This window comes from Panthera leo, chromosome B3 (genome assembly GCF_018350215.1).
Source record: "Panthera leo isolate Ple1 chromosome B3, P.leo_Ple1_pat1.1, whole genome shotgun sequence".
In the NCBI taxonomy this organism is placed as follows: domain Eukaryota; kingdom Metazoa; phylum Chordata; class Mammalia; order Carnivora; family Felidae; genus Panthera; species Panthera leo.
In genome coordinates this window covers 13,047,329-13,066,432 of record NC_056684.1, presented here as the reverse complement: position 1 = coordinate 13,066,432, position 19,104 = coordinate 13,047,329, and the positions used below count along the sequence as shown (strand labels likewise).

General features: G+C 42.2%; 1 protein-coding gene across 11 annotated transcripts in view; it reads right to left on the bottom strand.

Annotated features, from left to right (window-relative positions):
• MCTP2 (multiple C2 and transmembrane domain containing 2) overlaps positions 1-19,104 on the bottom strand; it is a 264,060-nt gene that overhangs the window by 85,279 nt on the left and 159,677 nt on the right. For 9 of the 11 annotated variants that reach the window (XR_006203374.1, XR_006203372.1, XR_006203373.1 and 6 more), the window contains 3 exons: positions 18,728-18,829; positions 15,993-16,067; positions 13,768-13,887 (listed from right to left, as the gene is read on the bottom strand). Coding sequence is in view for 5 of the 11 variants with exons in the window: in XM_042941092.1 (XP_042797026.1) it covers positions 13,768-13,887; positions 15,993-16,067; positions 18,728-18,829 (297 nt within the window). In the remaining 6 variants the exon portion in view is untranslated. Of the gene's footprint in view, positions 1-7,130; positions 8,642-13,767; positions 13,888-15,992; positions 16,068-18,727; positions 18,830-19,104 lie in introns of those variants that run through there. The other 2 variants (XR_006203375.1, XM_042941094.1) reach the window with 2 other exon arrangements.

Genomic DNA, 19,104 nt, shown 5'->3' with positions numbered 1-19,104 from the left:
CCAGCATATTTGATCTTTTAGTCACTCCGTGTGTGTTACTATAGGTATCATCCACAGAGAAGGCATTATTCATGAGCACCACTGCCCACTAGGTCTGAGACTGGACTGCAATCAAGCAAAAGCAGGAAAATCACCTTAATCCTCTGCTCTATTTCCTGTATCTTTAAGATGGGCGGAGTGGGGGGGGGGAGGGAGGGAGAGAGTAAGTCTAGACTTCTGGAAAAGAGTCTTTCACGATTCTCTTATTATTTTTTAAAGCTACAGAGTCTGTTCTGTAAAAGTGAATTACAATAGGCCCTTTTTACCTGCGGGGGGTGCCTCCCAAGACCCCCCCAGTGGATTGTCTGAAACCACAAATAGTACCGAGCCCTTTTATATACTGTTCTTCCTATACTACATATCTGGGATAAAACTTAATGTGTAAATTTAGGCACGGTAAGAGATTCACAACAGAGACGGATGATAACAAAACAGAACAATTACAACATCCTATAACGAAAGTTATGTGTATATGCTCTCGCTCTCTCTCTCTCTCCCTTAAAATATCTTACTATACATGCCCTTCTTCCTGTGATGATGTGAGAGAATAAAATGCCTATGCAGAGAGATGAAGGGCGGTGAATGACGTGGGCGCGGTGACGGAGTATTAGGCTACGGTGACCTTCTGACATAACATCAGAGAAGATCATCTGCTCCTATATCGAGGTTCACACCCAGCCACTAAAACCATGGAAAACAAAACCGCGGATAAGGGGAGACAAGAGTGGCGTTAATATGCGTAGGTCATTCCATGAGTATGGGCTGCAGGGGGGCCGAGGGGGGGGGCAACCTCTAAAACATCTGATGTTTTTTTGTCAACAAGATGAACTTCATAATGGATTCATGGAGGAAAATGCCCTGTGTGATCAGCCGCGCTGGAATATGCAAAAGAAAGCAAAGAGGGGAAATCAAACAAACTCCTCGCACTGCAAGCTTTTAAATCTTCATCTGTCCTGCGGGTTACGAGACGGGGCACACTGGTCAGGCAATAACCTATTTCCTGATGAACACATCCTGTTCCAAGCTAATCTCACAGTGGAAGCTTGGCTTTTACCATTTATTATAAACATTTTCAAGAACTGCTTACTGCGATATATTTTTTAATGGATTAGATTTTGGTCAGCTGCTAACAGAGCAGAGAACTGAATATTCTTTATAGGAAGACAGCAAAATAGGTTTTCTGAGAGTCTGACTTACTTTCCACTTTTCTCCCTCATGAGTAATTGGGATAGCAATTGAAACAGAATGTAAGAAGGCTAGAAGGTTTCTTTTCTGCTCCTTTTTTTCTTTTCCTCCCTCTTCCATTATAGGAAATTCTGTATCCGAGCTTATTATGGTATACAAGACCTTATTGTTCTGAACTTTATCACAAGACCTAGTGAAATGTTCAGAAGAGAGACAAAGGCCAAAATTCACATAATTTGCTCAAGACCATCAGAGCTGTCCGTTCAAGACACTCAAGATCTAAAGTCTAAAGCATTTGAACCAAAATAATTACATTTTCTTAGAATCAAGAAATGTGTACTGCGAAGGATTTTTGAATGAGACTGCAAGAAAAAAGGAGAGCTGCTTATTAGCTTTATGTTTAAGCAAATCGTTTCAGAGTTAGCATCTTCAAACCCAAATCTAAGGGAAAAAATGGCAAATGAAAATATATACTCACAAAAAGCAATTTAAGAACTTTCAAACCTTAACAAGCAGTGAAGAAAGATCGACTGAATGCTTTCACTTTACTTTGACAATGCCTAAGGTCCAAAATGAAATCATGAAAATAAATGGAAAGAATGTTACCATATCCACTATGCCTCTTCTAATGTTTTAAAGAAAGTGCTTATGTTATGTTTTTAATCCACGGGTAAAATAGCTTTCAAGCAATTCGTGATCCTACTCAGATTAAAACTAACCATGAACAATTAGCTAAGGAAGAAAATGCCCTCCTGAAAAAACTGGATTTAATACTCTGATGTGAAGGTCTGTGTACACACACGTAAACACACACATACGCACGCATGCACACACACACAGCAAGCAAGCACTGCACCTAAGCAACTTCGTACTCAATAGCAAAGGACTTTATAAACCTGACCAATGGCATAGGCATAAAATTTTGGTTAAGAAAACTAAAGTTAAGAGTGGAAAAAATGGGCTTTAAATGGTTGTCCTATGAAATCTATACCAATTTGACAATAATCCAGATCTCATCCCTTGTGCCTAAAGATGAACGCCATAGAGTATCTGAGTAAGTGATTATAAACTCAGAGATTATACAACACTCCAAGTTTTTTCCTTAAACTCACATAATGATTTCTGCTTGTAGATGATTGTATTAAATTAAAAATAAATTGCTGAAATTAAAATCCCCAAGAAGCAATCCACAGAAATTTACCTTGGACTTTTATCATTTATGAGTTTCTATCGCCACCTGCAGGATTATCTTTAAGTAAACTCAAGCAATAGGCTATTTGCCATTCTTTTTTTTTTTTCTTTTCCTTTCTTCTCTTCTTCTTCCTCCTTGTCCTCTCTTTTGTGTCTGTATGTGCATATTGGGGTGAACCAAATTTTGGGGATATCGATTATCTATCTTCTGAAAAAATACACATTACTAAATACATAAAAATCACCAATGAAATGCAAAATTAAATTTATGAAAGAGGTGTAGGTGACTGTGGCCACAGGCAGCCATTTTTTTTTTTAACAGCAAAACACACATCACATTTTCTAATTTTGCAACTTCTGATGGAAAGTTAGCCCATGGAAATTTCCTTACAAAAATTGTGAGGACTTCAATGGTTCCCAAGGAAGGCAGTTTTTGCTAGCGAATAGCTTCCAAAAAAGTTTTTAATTGCACATGCCTGACTTCTTCCAGAGGAAAAAAAATATATTAGCAAATTCATACTTAGTGTTCTGTTGCTTTTAAACAAAAGACAAAGGTGAGACTACGCATTTTACTGTAGCCCAATAAAGAACAGGTTTTAAGAGCAGAGGTCAAAACTTAAAACACACGAAAGCACAGATTATCACCACCATCACGATCATCATGTTATCTTTGTCACTGTCACCCTAAAGTCTGGATTAGAAAGCCCCGTCACCTGAAAACAACGGGTTACCCAGATGCACACAGAGTAATGATACAGATTTTTGTTCTTCCGGGGCATATTACCCTTCTGAGAAGCAGGTCTGCGGACTTATAGAATATTTCTCAAACGTAAGACATGGGGAAAAGGCTACTTTCATTTTCAATAACATAATTCTCGGCTACCGTGTAGATGTAGTTCATACTCATGAGCTAAAACCATAACTGCAAAGTTTATGACAGCACACATCACGTATCACACAGGCGGTACAGGGGCTAAGCATCCTGTGTTCTCACAAGCCAGGAGGCCTTGGGAAAAATCCCTTTCCTGAAGGCTTCAGTTCCTTCTCATGCGGACGAATGTGAAAGGTCCTCCGATTTAACATTCTATAGCTCCATGCTTCTCCAGAGTTCGAACGGAAGCCACGAGGGTCTTGTTTTCAACACCAAGTGAGCTAAGAAGTGTATTTCTTTCTTCTCCCCACTCCCTGTTTTTTTTTGACAAGTTGAAGCACTTCTTTGGTTTTGAATCAAGCCTCTTCAATGACTTAAAGCAAAAATTTTTAAAAGCCTGCTCAGAAATAAAAAAGTAAAGGGCCAACGAAAAAGATACGGCGTTGAACTCTAAAAAAATCCCAGTGACATTAGAAGTCAATGAACACCGTGCAGAAATATGGCTTAGATGATAAAAGATTGAACTGGATTTTAATTGTCTTCGCATCTTTTTTGGTGAACGTGAGGGCTGGAATATAGGCCGCTGAAAATCGCCAAAAAATGAGCTGTGATCTAAAAAGCCAACGACACAACACCAAGGGAGGAAAAGAGGTAGCCAAACACGCCTTCCTAAATCATAAATCAAAGGGCAAAAGTACAATATAGCAGAGTAAACCCTAACCAGACCACAAAGAAGGTTTCTCTCCATAAACATCAGATCAGGCAGCTAGAATGATTACCAGGCTCTCCTGTAACTGTCACCCGTGGTGGGTCTAATTACAGGCTACAGGCTAAGGCAGGCATGCCCGCATTGCACACAGCAATAAAAGGGCCATCGGCTTGCCAAGCCCAGCCAGACAACGGAGAACACACGCCACCTGATGGGGAGCCCCAAAGATCAGCCAGAGAGACTAATAAAAATGACAGCTTAGAAACAAACGACGAAGCTCGGACCACAAAAGAAAAAAAAAAAAAAAAAAAGACTGTATCAAATTAGCCAGAAATACAAGGACTGAGCAACACTCTTCAACAGGTCCAGACCAACGCAGGGAATCACTTAGGACTGTTTTCACACACTCTGGTGCTCTTTCTTCCTCTGCTTCTATTTCTAGATATTCTTTTCCATTTTGGCGTCGTGCAAGACGCTTGCATCATCCAGGCGTCACATATAGAAACAGAGGGAGAGATGGAGAAGTACTCATCTCTATAAGAATCACAAATAAAATCCCCCGGACATTCAGGGGCTATTGACCCGGGTTAGAGACTTGTTAGTTCCTTTCATTCCCCTACCGCTGGCTGTCTTGTGGCCCTTTTGCTGTAGATTAGCACCCACTCTGGATAGGCAGCCTTGAGAAAAAGGTAGGAAAAGTCACCTTAAACGAGGTTATGATGAAGGCGGTCTATGGACTGTACCCTCTGATGGGGACCTAGGCTGTTACAGTCAGAGGAGAAGTTAGAATAAAAAGAAAGCATTATCGGGGCGCCTGGGTGGCTCAGTTGGTTAAGCGTCCGACGTCAGCTCAGGTCACGATCTCGCGGTCCGTGAGTTCGAGCCCCGCGTCGGGCTCTGGGCTGATGGCTCAGAGCCTGGAGCCTGCTTCCGATTCTATGTCTCCCTCTCTCTCTGCCCCTCCCCCGTTCATGCTCTGTCTCTGTCTCAAAAATAAATAAACGTTAACTAAAAATAAATAAATAATAAAAGAAAGCATTATCTGGTAAAAGATGGTCTTCACTGATTCTAGCACCCTTCCAAGAAGCACTCATTAGAAGCCTACTGTGTACCTAACGGGTACACAGGGCCTTTTTCGTTCTGGAGCTCCCGGGGTCCTAATACGATCCTTCTATCACACAGCCACGTTACACTGAATGTGCCTTTAGTGTTTGACATTAACCTGAACTATTAGGGCATAGAAATACAATTTCTTCACCTTTGATGTGAAGAATTAATTAGGTTAGGTCAAACATGAAGAATATTCTCACAGCTCATAGCTTTTTTTTTTTTTTTTTTTAGTACTCTATAGCTTTAAAGATAGAACCACATGCTTTGCATTTGGTGGTTCCAAGCACGTGAATCAGCGCTAAAAAGAGGTGACTCTTGAACGTTAATTGTATGGCATATAATACTATGATTTGCACTTCTGCCCTGTCCTGGAACAGGTCCTCCACAAGTCCTCACATAACATCCTTTGCAAGGAAGCAGCAACTATGTGCCTACGCGTGTGCGTGTGCCTGCTTTAGAGAGGCCTCTGAGTTAGAACAACACCGTGCCTACCGATCGTTGTATCAGGTAATAATCCCTACCCACATGCGTAGCCCATTTAGTATTTTTAAATTATCCTCACGAATATTATCTAAGTTGATCTCCAAAGGACAAATTTGATTTTTCTTACGGAGTGCTTTAATCATTGTGTGGCACCTCTGTGGTTTCAGATGTAAGAGGGTAGGGGAGAGAAGCAGGCGGGTGGCAAGAGAAATGGGGAGAGGTGCTGGGGAGCAGCTGGAAGGAGGGGCAGATGGATGAGAAAGAGGAAGAGAGAGGGATGAATGGAGGGAGATGGGGAAAGAGAGGGGGGTGCTGGATAAGAGACCAGTAAGGACTTAGCATGACAGTTTCATGTTTGTATCCCAATATCTAACCGTACATGGGACGCGGGACATGCATGCAATGATTGTGGAAAGTGAGGAAGGGAATGAAAGGGGGCAAGCCTGAAGAAGGCATTGGCTGGGTCAAGGAGTGACATCGTCTCTAGAGGCTTTTCTTTCGCAAAGATTTAAGACCCTACGCTCGGGACCAAGTTTAAATGAACAGTATGGGTATCTCTGGACAGTAGAGAGACCTAGAACTAGCCTGAATTCACTGGAATCTGCCAAAGATCATGGCCCCCAGCCTGAAAAATCACAGAAGGCAGAAAACGTGTGTGTCTGAGCGCATCCCGATAGAAAGTGTAGGGGAAGCAGTAGGTAACGACAGAAGCATTCCCATACAGAGCCTGGACCTATAATACAAAAGTGAGAGTTAACCATTCACTTGCTATCGAATGGGGCCATGTGAAGACTGGCCATGTATGCTTTTCCAGGAATTAAAAAAGAAGAAGAAGAAGAAGAAGAAGAAGAAGAAGAAGAAGAAGAAGAAGAAGAAGAAGAATATCTGAAAAGAAAAAAAATTAGATCTAACGCTTACTAGTCAAAATCGGGACGCTCCAAAATGCCACCTGATTTCAGTCCGCATAGCTATGATTCTGTCTGAAAGTGCAATTCAGTTGTAGAGTTGAAAATATAAACATGAAAATACGCGAGAATAGTGAAGAGTGTCCTTTTAAATTTTCAACAGATAATCTTTTAATGCAATTACTATAATTTTATTAAATGGCATAATTAGTTAATGCCTGAGAAGTTGTCAATAGAAGGTACAATTATGTTGTAAAATTATAATCACAATGGGCAACTGATGGATTGTTCTTATGAAAAAGTGCTGGGAAAAAAAAACCCCTTAAAATATTTTTGAAGGTATACTATGTAGTCCTCTGTGAAAACGGAGATTTGGGAAATCATCTTATAAATGTTAATAAAACAATAAACTGTCAAGTATCTTCAGCATTTTATACAATATATTTATGTACATCTTGAGCATATGTATGGATGTATACATTTAAAATGTCAAAAAATATCTTCTCCTCCAGACAAAATGGTTATTATAACTGGATTTTTTTTTGGCTTTAGAGAAATACTGTTAACCTTGGGCTGTAACTGCAAGAACACTTACCAAACACGCAGGAATGTCTGTTTTGCACACACAACTGACTTCTGGTGGATATGAAACCACCACCAAATGTTTGATCAAATGCAGGTGCATCTAGTTGTAAATAAATTGATGATAGAACTTAAAGAAGAAGTAAATCTTTTAGACACAGTGAACACATAAATATCAGAAGCATCAAAAAGATATGGACCAGCACTATTTTAATAGCCCTATTTGAAACAAAATTCCACATGATAGTGGTTGTGCGTAGCCAAGTAAATTCAATCTGAACGTTCTTCAGGCCACGGAATGGATCATGGACAGAAGCAATCCTCAGGATCTCCTATGAAATGCTAGCTAAACCGTTCTCACGAAATCTTCCCTGGGGAAACTTTGTATTCCCCGAATACCTTTGCTTCTTAGTCTGTGTGTGTGTGTGTGTGTGTGTGTGTGCATGTGTGTGTGCATATGTTTAAGCACATGTGCGCGTGTGGGTTGAAAGGGTCCATTCTGTTACTGCTGCTGTTGTTTTTGAGTTCAATGTGAAATCATTTCATATTTCTCAACATCCCAGGATCTCTAAAAGTGAAGGATTTGTGTATGGTAAATACGGGACATCACTAAGAAAGTGGGGAATGGTATTTTTTAACCTTACAGGGAGGGGCCGGGCAGGTTGATTGATGCTTTAAATTATGTATCATTTTGCAGGCCCTGTCGACCCTGAAGAAGAAATTCTTCATTTTTCTGACACTCAAAAAATTGAGGGAAAAAGTCACAGATGTTAAAATCATAGCTTTATGAAGAGACCCATTGATATATGGTAGATTTAGATTGCTTTTTAACATCAAACGTCCAAGTAAAAATTTAATAAAATAAGGAATCCATCAATGCCCCACAGACTTGCCTCCCTTGCTTGATGCAATAGGTGTGTGCCTGAAACACTAGTGGAAAAATGAAAAAAAAAAATGCAATCCTTTTTTACAGCATTAGGAGGCCTCGGTTATTTAAAATAATCTTCTGATGATGCCATCTGTCAAGTAAATGGTTTTTTTTTCTTTTTTTTTTTTGGTCATATGAAAATAAAATAATTCACTTAGGCCCCAATGCAACTTTAGGTCTCCTTATAGACAATATTGGGGTTTGTTACATTCAAGTTCCCAATAGAAAAACAAAACAAACAAACAAAAACCCCACACGGATGGTTGGTTTCACAATATAAACATCACAACGCAGAATTATCTTTTGAGAGCAAATTCAATTCATCGTAACTATCTTTAAATCACATGTTTGTACTGAAATACAGGGATAGACAATAGAGCACCCATTCTCCGCCCCCACACACTAGAAATATGGGTCTATTTCTCTGATAGCTGCTGTTTTAAGACATCTGGAAGGAATGCATTAATGTAGATACGTAGATGAATGGGCTTGGCTCTACCCATCCCTTATTTTGAACAACCTGCAATTCTCAAAAAGAATCTGGCAAAAGTGTAGATTCCATCCATGACCCTTTCGTGGAGTGGTTTTCAGCCTTCACGCTCTCTTGAAAATCCTTCTCCATCATCCAAGAGCTTCCCCTACAAAGTGGGTAAAAATAACTCAGTCTCCCACATGGGGCTCAGTCTGGAACCAGGCACTGAGATTTTCCAGACTATCAAGCTATTCCAAGGATGTCTTAACACACATGATTCCCAGGGTCTGGGCTGTTCTCCGGAGATAGCACAGACATTTGCACCTTGTGCCTCTTTAATTCTGGCTCTATCTCTTGTGAATACGATGATCATGACTGAGAATTATTCCCACTCAAATGATGAGGGTTTTCTTCCCTCCCCACACAAGGCATCTTGGAAAAGGCTTAACACCCACTCATAACATCTAAATACATATCTGAAATGACCGATATAGATGTCCCTACAGTCATTATCATCTATCTAAATACAAGGACCATAATCACTGCATCTTGAACATCAGTGAGAGGTAGTATAGCCCAATGGTTAAACACATGGACTCTATAGCCTGGTGATTTGGGTTAATATCCCAGCCCGTGCTTCTTAAAAGCCTGTGGGTTCTGATACTCTATTTTACCTCTTTGGGCACATTTTTGTCATCCGTATAAAGAAGGTAATAACCGATATCGACATCAGCAGGTATTGGTGAGACCTCTAAGTGGTAACACTTGTAAGATGCTTCGGACTGTGCCTAACACACAGTAAGCTCTGAAACATGAGCTATTAAAGACCCCGAGAGGTCAAAGTCTATGTCTGAGAATGACCACACGCAGGTCTATGAAATACCACATGTAATTACAAATCCAGTCATAGGGAAACACACAGATGTGCTTCTTAGAGGCATGATTTTTAGTTACCTTTGACCCCTGTCAATAGCTGACATCTCATATGAATTTGTTTTGCAATTAGAAAAAGCTGAGGATAAGAAAAAAAGCTGAGCAGAAGAAAAGCAAATAAACGGATATTTAATTGATAACGAGTAAAGCTCAGGAAACGCAATGCAGTAACACATCTAGAAAACCTGGAAGAAAGAGAAAGACTCAAAAGACATAATGAGCAAGATTTTCCACAGTCATTCTAGCAAATAAAGAAAACTGAGCCTGCAGACGCATGGTGTGGAATGGTCTGCTCTGAAAAAACCCCAATTTAATTTCTGACGATAACAATGAATTAAACATTATATAGTCGCATTTGCTTGGCAGGCGTCAGCGAATTAAAGACAACTTTCCTCTCGGAGTATTGAGAAGACGGCCACCCATGTAAGTGGACAGGGGATTAATCCCATGGTGGAGAGGTTTACGCCTGGACAGTCTAATAAGATAAATCCTTCAATGTTTGTCCACCCACTTGTGACCAGACACTATGCGGACTTGTAGCTTGATAGGCTGCTTGTCTTTAACCCTGCTTTCAACAAGATATGATCTATCCATATACACGCCCATAGGAACCTTTAGAAAATGCATGCGTTGCTTTCACAAAGTCTTAAAAAATTTTTTTAATGTTCATTTTTGAGAGACAGACAAAGTGCGAGCCGGGGAGGGGCAGAGAGGGAGAAGCAGACACAGAATCTGAAGCAGGCTCCAGGCTCTGAGCTGTCAGCACAGCGCCGGATGCAGGGCTCGAACCCACAAACCCTGAGATCATGACCTGAGCTGAAGTGGGACGCTTAACCGACTGAGCTCCCCAGGTACCCCTGCTTTCACAGAGTCTTAATATTAATAGCCAGAATACACTGAACACGATCCTACAATGTCCATGCTCTGTATCATCTGAAAACAGAGACTCTGACGTGATGTCAACAGGCTATTTTACGTCATCTGACAGAACAGAAGTTAGAAAAAAAATGCCTTGAGTTCTGCCCTTAGCTTACAACGCTGGAGTCACTTCCTGGACCTCTAGGGGAAGGAAAAGCCCCGCTAGGAACTGGCTCAGCAAAAATGGTTCCTTTCACACCTGTGCAGCAAACCCTCAGGTACCACTCATCCTCGTTTCGGATACAGAAAGGCCTTCAAACGCCATCCTATTGTTTAGTAAAACCTTGGCCTGTGACCTCGGTTCAGGTCTGTCCTCCGTAGATCACAGGAGGGAAGCAATGTGCACCACCAGGGACAAGTCCGGTGCTCTCCATCTGGAGGCAGCGATGGATATAAGAGAAGAAGTGCGGCTTTGGCATTACGGGCTCCCCTTCCTCTCTCTCTGGCCCAGGTCACCTGAGGATACAACACTTTGCAGAAAGACAACCCTTAACGCAGTCCACGGAGGCAAGGACCCAGGACCCCAGCCAAGGGTGGCCCCTAAGCTTGAAATCGCCCATCCGTACTCTACAGGTGGCTAACCTAAGTAGGTAGGCAAGAGCCACAAAAACGAAATATTTTCCCCCCAAATGAAGGCTTGGATGCCCATAATCTTAAAATATAGTAAGGGAGACTAACATATATATATATATATATATATATATATATATATATATGATATGTTAGATATCATATATGTCATATCATATATGTTAGATATCATATGATATAGATATAGATATAGATATAGATATAGATATAGATATAGATATTTTTTCAATTCTATCCTAAAAATACTGTCTTTGCATGCTCTTGCCTTAGGAGCAGAAATAGTCTTGGAATGACCATGACGGTAGGGCCGGCCGAGACATTCTCTAATAAGATTACACTTCATCGGCTTAGGGAGGGGAGATACCACCTCTCCGGATCTGTCGTATCGCTGACATCCGCCACGGCTGGCCCAAGCAAGCCTGGGATGAACATTCCAACACGGAATTTCAAATTAAAACTGAAGACTGCCTGCTTTTAAGGCAGCACCCTCCGTTCCCGGCCCTTCAGAGAAAAGGTGCATGCGCATCGTTCCTAAATGACTGCACGGTTTCGCGGATGCCCAGTGGCAAATGTCCCCTGCCACACACCGACAATGGAGACTCCCAGCGTCTTCCAAACCCAGGTGTTCTTGCGAAGTCACATTGTGGCGAGCCAGCAAGAAGAGAGCCCCCTTTACCTTCCGTTTTGTGGGCCACGGGGCCTTGAAAAGATGATGTGGCCGCCTGCAGCTGCCAGCCTGGCCGTGTGCTCCCCGGTGCGGTGGCCGCAGGGACGACCCTCACACCGGACGGGGCACAGGGGGCCCCACTGCCAAAGCTCCCTTCCCGTTTAGAAGTCCCCCCCCCCCCCAGCGGACAACCTATTTCTATTCATTTGTTCTAATCTTTCCTCAGATCAGGCCGGCAGCCCATTAATCATTTCTGTCACACCCCTCCATGAGCCAGTGCAATGGAGCTCTGTTTTTCTAAAAATCACACTGCCAGAAATCAAGCTCAAGAAGGAGGAAATCCTCTCCTCCTCACAGGGGCTGGCTGGGGTGCTGACTGGAAGAAGCCACCAATTGTGTTGACTTTCCTCTTTTGCCCAGAATCACAAGAGAACATTCCGTGGAAAGTTTTTGAAGAGAATTCAGGTGGGGAGTGAAGGGGGGGGGGGGGGGAGGCTGAAGAGGAAGCCAACGCATGAAGCCCCCAGCCGAGGAGAACGTAAGAAAGGGAAGAAGATGAATAAATGCCAAGACAAAGACAGATACGGATTAATAACATTCTTACTCATGTTTTTTACTACAGCCGATTATTTTCAGCAACTTCAGACCAAAGAAAAAGTATATTAAAGGTCAAGGTCGCAGCCATGAGAGGCCTGCTACATCTTGAAGCAATGAAAATCTAAAATTAATTAGACCTAACAGAATGTTCTCCATGGCAAAGAAAAAGCTTCTTGTGGGGCTGGTACACTTGCTTATGGAATAACAGTGGGAGTGACCTTGAAGCCACAGACATCTTAGGGTTTTTTTGTTGTTGTTTTTTGTGGGTTTTTTTTTTTAATTTTTTTAACGTTTTTATTTATTTTTGAGACAGAGAGAGACAGAGCATGAATGGGGGAGGGACAGAGAGAGAGGGAGACACAGAATCGGAAGCAGGCTCCAGGCTCTGAGCCATCAGCCCAGAGCCTGACACGGGGCTCGAACTCACAGACTGTGAGATCGTGACCTGAGCCGAAGTCGGACGCTTAACCGACTGAGCCACCCAGGCGCCCCTTTTGTGTTTTTTTTTTTAATGAGGATATGCCTGTGGGGTAGGAGAGACCAATGACAATTAAAACAAACAAACAAACAAACAACAACAAAAACCAGAGACAAGATGGATCATGATTTACCAATGACCATGACTCAGAATCACTCACACATCCCTATTAGGCCCTATTGTGATGTTTGCACCTTACACAGATTAATGGCGTGATATAAAAGGCACCAGATTAGCAGTGGAGAGATTTGGTTTCTCCTCCCACGTCTGACAAGACCAATCTCATCAAGAACAAGTCCTTTTGCGAATGGCGGAGAATGTCCAGAGATGTAATGCGAGGGGCACTGCACCAACTTTCAAGGCCTCGTCAGATTCCTGGACTCTCAGTGGTTAACTTGGGGGATTTTAAGATCTCTTGCTGCTCTGCTGAGATTCTGTGATTTTATTACACCTCATAAGGACGGGCCAGCATCATCAGAGAGAAGAGTGCATCTCACACACATCAGTCACTCTCTTTTGTGGTGCTGGGTCACCGTGTAATGGGAGGTCATCAATTATGACTCAAGTGGTTTGATATGAATAAATTTTGGGATCAAATCTGGTGAATACTTACTCAACACATAAATTAGAGCAATGTAGTCATGTGATTTTTCACCTGTCCTTTTTCAAAAAAAACACTGGCATTCATTGGGACAGGGGGAGAGAAATGTATACCATGGAGGGACTGATACACAGTTAATGCTAATATAATAATCACCACCATGTACAGAGACACATTCTTAAGTGAATAAGAACCATTTAAAAATATCTAAACGTTGGATCTCTTAAATTTACTGATAGCACAGGAGTAAGATTTGGGTAATTTAAAGGATTTCCAATGGCAAATCTGATGTAAGTACAGCCTTACAAAGACATCACCAGTATAATCACCCATGCTGTGGTGTATTTCGGAAAGATGAACGGATACCATTTACGGTTTCCTTACAGGTGTGAACTTCAGCTATGTTGAACGCGTGTTATTCTGCTTCATGTCCGTAAAATAAAACCCATCTGCATTTGGATTTGGGACTCAGAGGCAAATCATCTGAACATAAAAAAGGAAGCTTACCACAAACGCTACTGCACTTCTTAACGTGGATTCCCACTGGAAGCAGCTTTTAAGGAACTGTATTGTATTCCACATTGCCATGGTGATTCTTTTCACACGGTCTACATCTCTTGATAAGATCTAATAAAAAAAAATGGAAAACAGGGAACTAGATTTAAATACTCCAAATATTCTCTTTAGATCAGGCAGCTTGGGCATTTAAATTATATTGTGTATAGCTGCCAATTAAAAAAATAATAGAAAGCAAAAGTCCTAACACCTCTTCTAAAAAAAATTTTTTTTTAAACACGATCATCCAGAGGGGGAAAAAAATACAATGCATTTTACAGCTCTTTTGATGGAGAAGAGCCTGTTTTAATAGTGTTCGGGACAAAACTGAGCTGGTAAAAGCTACAGCAGCCTGGCATTTCATGTGTGCGTGAATTTGTGTATGGTAGGGGGAGGCAGGGAGAGAGAGGGATAGGTAGAGAGAGAGCATGGGAGTGAATATCTATTTTAGTTTGGAAGGAAATGGAGGGTTTTGCTTTGGAAACTAAATGTACAAGTATTCTAGCTCACATAGTCCAGGAAAAAAAAAAAAGCCTATAGGAAAATATAATTCTGGGAGGAGAACCCAGCTCTCCTACCTCCTGGCTGTGCAACCTCGGACCTGTTTCCTAACATCTCTTGTCTTCTACAATGGGGTCCATCTTGGTATTAACCTTGCAGACTGTGAAGAAAACTTAGGGGCTCTGTGGCTGTCACATGGTAAGTGATCTCAAGCACTCGGATCATAAACACAAGCTTCAGCTGTGTAAAAACATGGCGACACAGTGGCGAGAGGCACGTGGGGAGGATCCTAACATACCCCAGGATCTCAGCCCCCCAGTCCCCTGATGCTCTCAGAGCTCAAAGCCACCCCACGTGGAGGTCCTGTTTGCCAAAGGACACGTCTTTTCTCCCAGTTGTACCCAGATTCATTTCAACTTGTTTGCCAAGCAGCTACCCCACCTACCTCCACTTGGGTTTTAACTTACAAGTAAATAGGGCACAAGGCAGTGGTAGTGAAGGAGGAGGAGGAGGAGGAGGAGAGGAAGAAGGAGAAGGAGAAGGAGAAGGAGAAGGAGAAGGAGAAGGAGAAGGAGAAGGAGAAGGAGAAGGAGAAGGAGAAATGACATTTACTCAGATTACACCCAACACATATTACACTCCATGTTATGGCAGGCCGAAAGAAAACATCGGGATGCTCCCTTCGAAAGACATTCCAGGCCCTTCCCAAGTGTGCCCACAAGTTCATGGGAAACGAAAGGCTGAGGAGATGCATTTATATTTAACTGCTTTATGTAATCCACAGCTGCTCACCCCTCAGGAAATGGTGGAAGTAATAAACACTTTAAAAAAGGGACACTTTGTTCTTTGTTACACAACTGAAGAGGGACAATAGGTACCGAGTGAAATTCTGAACTGTGTCATCGGAATAAGACAGGGAGGGACTCTGAAAAGAAACATAAAGGTCACGGTAAAAAGAAAAAAAAAATTCAAAACTTTCCCTACTGGGCCATGATCTTCACTTTTTGTTAAACTGATGAGAGAGGAATTAAGGGAAACAGGAGGCGGCGGTGGGGGGGGGGGGCAATTAACTCATAAGGAGGTAAAATGCCAATACATTCCAAATATTTAGACAATAAGAAAGTGGCAGGAGCAGGCCGTGGGTGACCTCCAGGCTAGACGCCCCTAAGATCCGCTGGGCTGATCCACTGAAGGACTCTCTGGGCACAGCACCTCCCGGAAGCCTTGGAAGGGCAGACAGGGAACTGGCTCTACCTGAAGGAGGCTAGGCACGTCCAGTAAATTTGGGAGAACATCTACAGAGGCTGACACTAGGTTATAGAACGATCCAGGAGATCCATGGGCGGCTGACTCCTTCTGCTTCATCCAACATAGGTTTCCAGTCTTTCCCTTCTTGTTGTGCTGACTTGCTTTGGGACAGATGGGAGGACAAGGAAGGAGCGGGGCTGGAGAGAGATGCTGGGGTGGAGTAAGAGAGAGAGAGAGAGAGAAGAGGGAGACATGGAGAAGGAGGAGGAGGAAGGGGAGGACGAGGAGGAAGGGGAGGAAGAGGGGGGTGGGAGGAAGGAAGGACGGAAGGGAGGGGAGGAGGGAGGTGGGGCGAGCCGCTAAGTAATGACTAATAAGCACTTCCGGTGCTAAGTGTACTCACAAGCCAGTTGACTGTACCCACCTACCTTCTTGGACAGCTTGCGGCTATCTTCAACAAAGCGCTTTTCTCTGGGAGTAAAGGTCCTAATACTCGCCTTGACCTAGAAAGACATCATTGTTGAAAAAGAGGAAAGGGCAGCATTTAAATGGACTTCATTCTCTTCTTTTTCTCGTTAATGACTGGGAAGAAGGTGGAAACCAGTATCTTCTGATCCCAAGGTCCCCGGCAGGGAGCAGAGAAATGGAGACTAATCTCTGGGCTCCGCACGTGTTTCCGGGGATCTCATTTCACCAGCTAGTCACTTGGGCAGGTGAGACAGGATCCAGGAGACTCTGGAGTGAGCTGTATCCACTCTGAAAATCACCAGAGGTGTTTTAACCACGGCCCAGAGTGGGTTCATGAAGTTCTTGGACTAGTCTCTAAAAAGCAAGACTTCCTTCTCAGGGTTTTAAAACTGTATTTTTACCAGGAATACTTGGTCTGTGAAAACCGGTCTCCAGCTTATAGAAACGTCTTTCCACCAAGAATCTCATTTCCTCCCAAGTATATGGAAAAATAAGGAGATGTATCCTCTGAGACCCATCTTATGGGGAATAAACTGAGGCTGAGAGAGGTGAAGCGGTTTGTCCCAATCACCATACTCTAGGAAAGTCTCAAGGAATAAAATTCAAGTCCTTCTTAATCAGATGGACAACTGGAAAATCATATAACTGGCATGTATTTTTCGTAAAGCTTTCCTCCCTAAAACTCAGGTTTCACCTTTGTGCATAATCTATACATTTAAAAAAAAAATTTTTTTTTATGTTTCATTTATTTTTGAGAGACAGAGAGAAACAGAGCGCAAACAGGGGAGGGGCAGAGAGAGAGGGAGACACAGAATCGGAAGCAGGCTCCAGGCTCTGAGCTGTCAGCACAGAGCCCGAAGAGGGGCTCGAACTCACAAACTGTGAGATCATGACCCTGAGCCACCGTCGGATGCTGCACTCACTGAGCCACCCAGGCGCCCCTGGGCGTAGTCTATACTCAAGTGCTTGTCAGAAGAAAACAGGAAATGAAGGGTCATCTGTGGCACAAGATGCACTTAGGATTTTCCTTGAAGGCAAATCAACGGGGGAAAAGAGGAAGTAACACCAACCACTTCCAGACTGAAGACTGTACCCAGAGTTCTAGCATTGTGGAGAATAAAAACATAAAAATGTCTCCGTCCTTGATTTTATGAATAAGTTCTGAGCTACACTAAACAAGAAACAGGGCGGCAGCACGGGAATAATTGCAGAGACAGAAAGATCTGGAGCTTGATGCTGACTCACTCATTTACTAGTAAATCAGCTCTCTTATTTAATTCCATTTGCTCATGATAAAATGGCATTAATGATACCTATTTACCAGGTTTAGCGCGAGGATTAAATGAAATAATGTCAGAGCCTGGCCCCTTGTAGGTGGCCACTAAATGGCCGCCATTCTTATAATTACTGTAAAAGCTCCATTATCCTACATTCGTGTATACCACTAACTGGATTAACCTGTGCTCTCCTTTCCCTTTCTAGAACCTACTGCTGACACCATGGCGTATGCATGGTCACAGCTAAGTAGGCCACTTCTCTGCATGCTTAGGAATCTGCTCACAACCATCGAATTGTAGGTCTACGAAGAATCAACTGCGCTGACTTCCGAACCTGTTTATGCCAGTTCTGCCCATTATCATAATTCCATATTTTTAACCAATTATCATAGAAACCATTGAAATCCAAGCATGGACCCGAAGACTTGAAATGTATGTTGCTCTAGAAAGCCTTGATAACGAGGTCAGTCACTAAAAAAGATATTGTTATTGAGGTAATGATTTGATGGAAAAACAACAGTCTGGAAAATTCTATATTCTGATTATCTTTCAAGTAGATCTCCACTTTTAAAAAACCAGAAACTAGGTATTATTATAGATGTTATGAGTATATTGCTGCAAGGAATATGTTATAGAACTAAACATGATCCATGCTATAAAAAAAATAGATTTTCTGGGCGCCTGGGTGGCTCAGTTGGTGAAGCATCCAACTTCGGCTCAGGTCATGATCTCAGGGTCCGTGAGTTCGAGCCCCGCATCAGACTCTGGGCTACAGCTCACAGCCTGGAGCCTGCTTCCGATTCTGTGTCTCGCCCTCTCTCTGCCCCTCCCCTACTCACACTCTGTCTCTCTGTCTCTCAAAAAATAAATAAACATTAAAAAAATTTTTTTAAACAGATTTTTATGCCCACACCTAAAGATTGGCAAAGGAATATTTACATATTTTATATTGAACTAAAGGTTTAAGGTACGCTTTAAAAATTCCTCCCTTAACTGTACTTTCCAAATGGGTAATTACTTGTCTTGATAGTGTTGGTTGGCAGGACGTCTACTTTAACAACTAAATAACATGTCAGAGGCTTGAAAATACCTCTGTCTGACCCCCAATCGTTGCCTTAGAGAACATTACAGGTGATAAAGATAAAAAACGAATTTCTCCTTCAATTTTTGCTTTTTTCTTTTTCTTTGACATTTAGATGTATTGAGAATTAAACACCATCAATTCTCCTGGCTCAACAGGATTAATACGAGCTGAAAACCGGATTGTCCCGAACTGATTTTATAGCTGAGTTTTAAAACCCTGTTCTCTCTCTCTCTCTCTCTCTCTAGCTGCAACATTTCAGAAACATTTTACGCAGATTTGAGTCTCACCAGGCTAGGTACAGAGAAGCTGGGATGTATGGCCCAGCTTGGCTTACCGGATTATATATGAGGTCCATCTCCAAGTAAATAGCTCCTTTAAAAGCTTGTTCTAAATCTTTATTCTTCAGTATGTAGCAATTTGGCCGTCCATCTCGAATCTGTCACAAACAATAGATAAAATACAAACTTTCTAGGGGGGCTAAACTGAACTGGTAAAGTTGAGGCTGTACAAGGCACCCACACATGAAGCAAGACAGGCAACAAATCTGAAATTCATCATGCATCAACTTTAAATTCGAGAGTGCTGTTATAACTGATAAGAAGATAAAGTAACAGCCACCAGGCTGAAACTGGGTTATTAGTGGAAAAATTAGTCGTACAAATTATTCATAGGTCGATGTGGGCTTTCTTTCAAAAATCCCAGCAGTTATAC